Source organism: Eschscholzia californica, unplaced genomic scaffold (assembly GCF_041429995.1).
Source record: "Eschscholzia californica isolate CP2 unplaced genomic scaffold, dmEscCali1.0.p SCAF_4, whole genome shotgun sequence".
Lineage (NCBI taxonomy): Eukaryota > Viridiplantae > Streptophyta > Magnoliopsida > Ranunculales > Papaveraceae > Eschscholzia > Eschscholzia californica.
This window is the reverse complement of record NW_028238461.1, coordinates 17000883-17007804: the sequence shown is the minus strand read 5'-3', so window position 1 is coordinate 17007804 and position 6922 is coordinate 17000883. Positions and strand designations below refer to the sequence as shown.

Sequence of the window (6922 nt, the reverse complement as noted above, 5' to 3'; positions counted from 1 at the left end):
AAAACTCGATTTCTCAAGTATCGAACCCTAACCATTCTCGATTTTTAAATGGATGTACAACCACTACACAAGGATACAACACCATATGAGTGGCAAACCAAATGTGTACCAAAAGAAATTGGGCAGGATTATATTTTGGGCTTTACCAAAAATATTAGGCAGGATGTGTACTATATGAATGAAACCTAAGTGGGTCCTGATTGAGTAAAGAATTGAGTTGAAACATCATTTCCAACAAAATAAAAATAAATACTAGTACTAAGCTTTTAATTATGTATTACAAAATCATCTGTTTCCCGGTTTTCTCTCTCATCACTTCTCTCTCTCTCTCTCTCTGTCTCTTCTTCCCGGAATCTTACTGAACAAGAAAATTAAAGGGAACGTTAAAAAGGCTAATTTCGTTTTGGGAAAGAATGATTTTTTCAGTAATTCCCACTAAAAATGATGAATCTTCTCACATGATTGATTGATTGACCTTCCAGAAACTTTTTTCATTTTCCTACCAAAATAAGTAGTTGAGAGAGCTTTGAAATTGTCTCATTTTTCTTTTTAGAGAGTAGATCGAAACTAACTCATATTATACTCCTAATAAGTCAATGGATATAGGTAGCAAGAAATCTGATCTAAAGTCTTGTTCTCATCAGACCTTTCATTTCCCTTACTAGAATGGAAAACGTGACTTGAATCTCTTCTTCTTCTTCTTCATTACCCAACTTGATTTTATAACTCTAAACATCATTTCTCATGTTTTAATCCGTGGGTTTTATAGATTACAGAGTTTCTCTCTCTGGGTATTTCAGATTTTGGGTAGTTGTAGTGGTGGTGGTGGTGTACTCTCTCTCTCTCTCTCTCTGTACTTTCTCTCTCTATCTTTCTTCTTCTCTCTCAACTTGTTTCACTACAAATTCTTTTAATTTTTCAAGTCTTGGGTTTTGGGTAGGAACCTTTTCTGGGGTTTTGGTCTCTGCAAGCAAGCAATTGGTCAGTAGTATTTTTCTACTAATAAATTGAAAATCTGGGGTTTTGGATTTAACTTGGGAAGTGGAGGTGGTGATAGTGTTATTCTTCTTCTTCTTCTCCTTGAACAAGCTGCATTTCATTTAAGTCTCTTCTAAATCTGATCTTGAATCAGAACAAAACTCTGTTTTTTGATTCTGGGTTCAACTCAGATCACAGATTAAGAAAGAAAAAAAATCATGGGTAGTGGTAATAATGGTGGTGGTAGAAGAAAAAGACTTCAATTAAGTAAGATCTATTCATTTTCATGTGGGAAAGCTTCATTTAAAGAAGATCATTCACAGATTGGAGGTCCTGGTTTTTCAAGAGTTGTATTTTGTAATGAACCTTATAGTTTTGATTCAGGAAATTATAACTATGGAAGTAATTATATTAGAACTACTAAGTATACACTTTTTTCATTTTTCCCCAAATCTCTGTTTGAACAGTTTAGAAGAGTAGCTAATCTTTATTTCCTTATTGCTGCTGGTTTATCTTTCACACCTCTTTCTCCTTATACACCTATTAGTGCTGTTCTTCCTCTCGTCGTTGTTATCGGTGCAACGATGATCAAAGAGGCTATCGAAGATTTCAGACGAAAAACCCAGGTACTAATTTCATTAATCTTGTTAGATTAGATGTGTTTTGGTTGTTGTTTTAGTGAATGGTACTTAGAATTAATGAACTTTATGATCTTGCTAATTGGAATGGGGAATTAATGTTCTTCCATATTCATCTCTGACAGAAGAGTTTGATTCATTTGAAGTGATCATTATGTGAAAATATAAAATCATGGGCTTTTTGTGGGGGTTTCTCTTTTTTATTATTCTTCCTTATAATGGCTGACAAGTATTGTTAGTCAAAATGGATAAGTTGTTGGTTCAGAGAAATGCCATTTTATTGTTCTATTCTGTTAGAGATTAGGTAAATCATAAATGGGTATAGATAACTTTTTGTTTGTTCTGAAGTTAATTTTGGTATCTTGATCTTAATTGTCGATTTCATAATTAATTACGTCATTTTAGTGCGGTGTTTTACTCTAGTTTGTAATTTGATGTTTTGAAGGACAATGAAGTTAATAATCGAACGGTTAAAGTTCATCTGGGTGACGGTGTTTTCGATTATACTATGTGGAAGAATCTTAAAGTTGGAGATATAGTGAAGGTCGAAAAAGATCAGTTTTTCCCAGCCGATCTCCTCTTACTTTCATCGAGTTATGAAGAATCGATATGTTATGTTGAAACGATGAATCTTGATGGAGAGACGAATTTGAAAGTTAAACAAGCATTGGAGGTAACTTCAAGTTTACATGAGGATTCTAGCTTCAAGGATTTCAAGGCTATGGTTAAATGTGAAGACCCAAATGCTAATTTATATACGTTTGTTGGAAGTATGGATTTAGAAGAACAACAATACCCTCTTATGCCTCAGCAACTTCTTCTTAGAGATTCAAAACTCCGGAATACGGATTATGTGTATGGGGTTGTCATCTTTACCGGCCATGATACAAAAGTCATGCAGAATTCGACAGACCCTCCATCGAAAAGAAGTAGGGTTGAGAAGAAGATGGACAAGGTTATCTACTTTTTGTTTTCGATGTTGATTTTGATGGCTTTTATTGGGTCCGTTTCGTTTGGGATTACAACCAGGGAGGACTTACATAATGGCATTATGAAAAGATGGTATCTTAGACCAGACAAGACGACAGTTTATTATGATCCTAAAGAAGCAACACTTGCTTCAATCCTGCATTTTCTTACAGCTTTGATGCTATATGGTTACTTGATTCCGATATCTTTGTATGTCTCGATAGAAATTGTTAAAGTTCTACAGAGCACATTTATCAACCAAGATTTGAAGATGTACCATGAAGAAACCGATAAGCCAGCACACGCCCGAACTTCGAATTTGAATGAGGAACTTGGTCAAGTTCATACAATACTCTCTGATAAAACTGGAACTCTAACCTGTAACTCCATGGAATTCATTAAGTGTTCTGTGGCGGGAACAGCTTATGGCCGTGGAGTAACAGAGGTTGAGAGATCGATGGCGAGAAAAAATGGATCACCATTAGCTCGTCAAGTAGTAGTAGATGACGAGGACAGAATAGTCGATCCTGCTGATTACAAACAATTGATTAAGGGGTATAATTTTATAGACGAAAGAATTGTGAATGGGAGATGGACTAAGGAGACCCATTCAGATGTCATTCAGAAGTTTTTTCGTTTACTAGCTATTTGCCATACAGCTTTACCAGAAGTGGATGAAGAAACCGGGAATATATCTTATGAAGCTGAATCACCAGATGAAGCTGCTTTTGTGATTGCAGCTAGAGAACTCGGGTTTGAATTCTTCAAAAGAACACAAACATCTATCTCAATTCGGGAGTTCGATCCTAGGTCTGGCAGGAAAGTTGAAAGGTCAGTTCTTGGCGATAAATGATAACGTTTAATCTGATGCGTTACTTTCACAATTTCGAACTTTTATGGGTAGTTTATAATGTTCTGTTTTCTGCAGGTCATATCAGCTTTTGAACTTCATAGAGTTTAATAGCACAAGAAAGCGAATGTCTGTGATTGTCAGAGACGAAGATGGCAAACTATTACTACTGTCCAAAGGAGCTGACAGGTCTAAAACAGTTTTAATGGCTGCATTTGATATCATCCATGTGTATACATATTCTAAATGATTTGAATCCTTTCCCTATGCAGTGTCATGTTTGAGAGGCTTTCGAAGAATGGGAGGGAATTTGAAGAAAAAACCATGGAGCACCTTAACGAATATGCTGATGCAGGTCTAAGGACCTTGGTACTTGCATATCGTGAACTCGATGAGGAAGAATACAAAAAGTTCAATGAGAAATTCATCGAGGCAAAGAATTCAGTTAGTGCAGATCGTGAGGTAATGATCGATGAAGTTGCAGAGACGATAGAGAAAGATTTGATTCTTCTTGGTGCTACTGCTGTGGAAGACAAGCTTCAAAATGGGGTAAGTAGAAAATCTCAAAAAACTAAGCTGATATATTTTTTCTTTGAAAACCTACTAGGACTTGACATGGAATTTGAATTTAATATGTTTGTAATGATTTTTAGGTTCCTGAATGCATCGATAAACTTGCACAAGCTGGTATAAAAATATGGGTTTTGACTGGGGATAAAATGGAAACTGCCATCAATATTGGGTACGCAAACATTTAATGATTTTCGGGATATTTATATATCTCGATTATATCAGCTAGCCCACATTGCTGACTCAATTTTTTTTTTATAGGTTCTCATGTAGTTTGCTTCGACAAGGAATGAAGCAGATTATTATCAACTTAGAGACTCCAGAACTTAAGGCAATAGAGAAAGAGGGTGACAAATCTGCAATCAGAAAGGTAAGAAATTAATTTTCCTTCCTTCTCTGTAATTTTTTCGATGCTGTATTTGAGCCACGGGTGCTAAATGAGTCATCGTTGCTCCATTTTTGTGAAAAGCTTAACCAATGTGGGTAACTTTCAGGCATCAAAAGAAAGTGTAATCCGTCAAATAACTGAGGGAAAGACATTAATCACTTCATCGAGCGGAAGCTCTGATGCATTTGCTTTGATTATTGATGGGAAATCACTTGCTTATGCTCTAGAAGAAAATGTGAAAAATCTTTTTCTCGATGTAGCTATTGGTTGTGCATCTGTTATTTGTTGCCGTTCTTCACCAAAGCAGAAAGCACTTGTAAGTTTGTAAAACTTCGAAAAAAGAACGTAATGCTTAATGGATGAGTTATAATATAAGAAGGTACTAAGAGAATAGAAACTCGTGCAGGTTACTAGACTAGTGAAAAGTGGAACTGGTAAAACAACATTAGCTATTGGTGATGGAGCAAACGATGTGGGTATGCTTCAAGAAGCTGATATTGGAGTTGGTATCAGTGGTGTTGAAGGAATGCAGGTACGTTATTAAACAAGAAAACACAAATATTTTGTTCTTTGTTCGAAAAGGTGTTCTTTGGTTCTATTCATTTTTGTATCCTAATTCCTTCGCCTTTTTCGTTGATAATCTCAGGCGGTCATGTCAAGTGACATTTCAATTGCCCAATTCCAGTATTTGGAGCGTCTTCTGCTTGTACATGGGCATTGGTGTTATAGAAGGATCTCATCAATGGTATAGTCTTTTCTTCATGTTAGAATTAGAAATTTTAATTTTCCCATAAATGTCATGTCTTTTTCACTCAAGGTAGCAAAAATGAAGATAACTAAGCTTTTTCATTTGCTTTTTTCTCAGATATGCTACTTCTTCTACAAGAACATTGCATTTGGTTTTACTCTCTTCTTGTACGAGGCTTATGCATCATTTTCCGGTCAAGCTGCTTATAATGATTGGTTTATGTCCTTATATAATGTCTTCTTCACGTCACTTCCCGTCATTGCGTTAGGGGTTTTTGATCAAGATGTTTCTGCTCGATTTTGTCTCAAGGTATACATGCATAACACTAAAAGACACGAAAACATTCTTACGACAAACTGAAATGAATTATACAGATAGCAAAAAAAGAACATTGGTAACATCCAAGCCCCAAAAGTTACCTATACTCTTTGCTTTTGCCACCCAAACCAAAGCCCAACCGCTACATGGTTTTTCCTGGCCGATCCACGACTCCACGAGCCCATCAATAAGGCCCTGTACTTCCTAAGCTTCGACTTATGCCTCTTAGGCTCTCGAAGCTCCCTTAAACAATGTGGTACTACAATATTTTGAAACTAATTCTGGTGTAGATGCAAGGAAAATTGGTCACTAATTACCTAATTCTATGTGCAGTTTCCCTTACTATACCAAGAAGGTGTGCAAAATGTTCTATTCAGCTGGAGTCGAATACTCAGTTGGATGGCAAACGGAATTTGCAGCGCCATTATGATATTCTTTTTCTGTATAAAGGCACTTGAATTTCAAGCATTTCGTAAAAGCGGAGAAGTTGTTGGGTTTGAGATTCTCGGAGCAACCATGTATACATGTGTTGTTTGGGTCGTGAACTGTCAAATGGCTCTCTCAGTAAGTTATTTCACCATGATTCAACATCTCTTCATATGGGGCGGAATCGTCTTATGGTATATCTTTCTCTTAGCTTATGGGTCAATGTCTCCTACATTATCAACAACCGCCTATCAAGTCTTTGTTGAAGCTTTAGCACCATCGCCTTCTTACTGGCTCGTAACTCTCTTTGTTGTGATTTCTACTCTCATACCATACTTCTTATACGCGGCTGTTCAAATGAGGTTCTTCCCTATGTATCATGAAATGATTCAATGGTTAAGACTAGACGGACAAACCGATGATCCTGAGTATTGCCAAATGGTAAGGCAGAGATCACTTAGACCTATAACAGTAGGTTTTACAGCAAGATTAGAAGCAAAATCGAATAGATTGAGAGAGAAACGGCATCATAAGACGAAAATCGACTGCGCCAGGGATAGTGTAGATATTACTGTTGTTGGTAAATGAATGTGAACTGATAAGATCATCTGCTCCATTCTCTTATGCTCTCAATACTTCACATCTGACACTAGTGGAGATCAAACCCATGTAAAATATTTCAATTTTGAGTTAAAGATGTAAATTTTGATTATATCATTTATCTTTCTTTTTTTCATTCAAAACCCATCAATTTGTATCTTTTTTTTTTTCAATTGTATTTAGATAGTGAATGAAGAAGTCCATAGAAATGTTGGATAATTCAGGGTTTTCTTGATTATGGTGTTTATGTTTTCACTTCAATGTATCTATGACCAAATTAGCTTTAAGTTTTCATCTTCTCTTTTATCTTCTCACATTATTTTTATCTTTAAATACTTCATCATCTTCAAATTCCTCTTTATTAAGGGCCACCCAGCCGGATCAACATGACCCAGCTAGGCAACCCACAAACAACGACCTTGCTATCGGCCAGACTC

The 6922-nt window shown here is 36.1% G+C and overlaps 1 protein-coding gene across 1 annotated transcript; it reads left to right on the top strand.

Annotated features, from left to right (window-relative positions):
* The first annotated feature begins 260 nt into the window (after positions 1-260).
* On the top strand, positions 261-6704 carry LOC147543279 (putative phospholipid-transporting ATPase 9). The gene is made up of 11 exons (XM_086636409.1): positions 261-1604; positions 2062-3416; positions 3514-3624; positions 3708-3984; positions 4089-4177; positions 4267-4375; positions 4500-4709; positions 4800-4925; positions 5040-5138; positions 5259-5450; positions 5793-6704. Exons 1-11 carry the CDS (start codon positions 1197-1199, stop codon positions 6471-6473), a joined length of 3657 nt encoding a protein of 1218 aa, XP_086492535.1. The 5' UTR covers positions 261-1196; the 3' UTR covers positions 6474-6704.
* The last annotated feature ends 218 nt before the right edge of the window (positions 6705-6922 follow it).

Coding starts and splice junctions, on each gene's coding strand:
- LOC147543279 (XM_086636409.1), top strand. CDS start 1,197: ATGGGTAGTGGTAATAATGGTGGTGGTAGAAGAAAAAGACTTCAATTA. Junction 3,417..3,513: donor TCTGGCAGGAAAGTTGAAAG/GTCAGTTCTTGG, acceptor TGTTTTCTGCAG/GTCATATCAGCTTTTGAACT. Junction 3,625..3,707: donor CTGTCCAAAGGAGCTGACAG/GTCTAAAACAGT, acceptor TTCCCTATGCAG/TGTCATGTTTGAGAGGCTTT.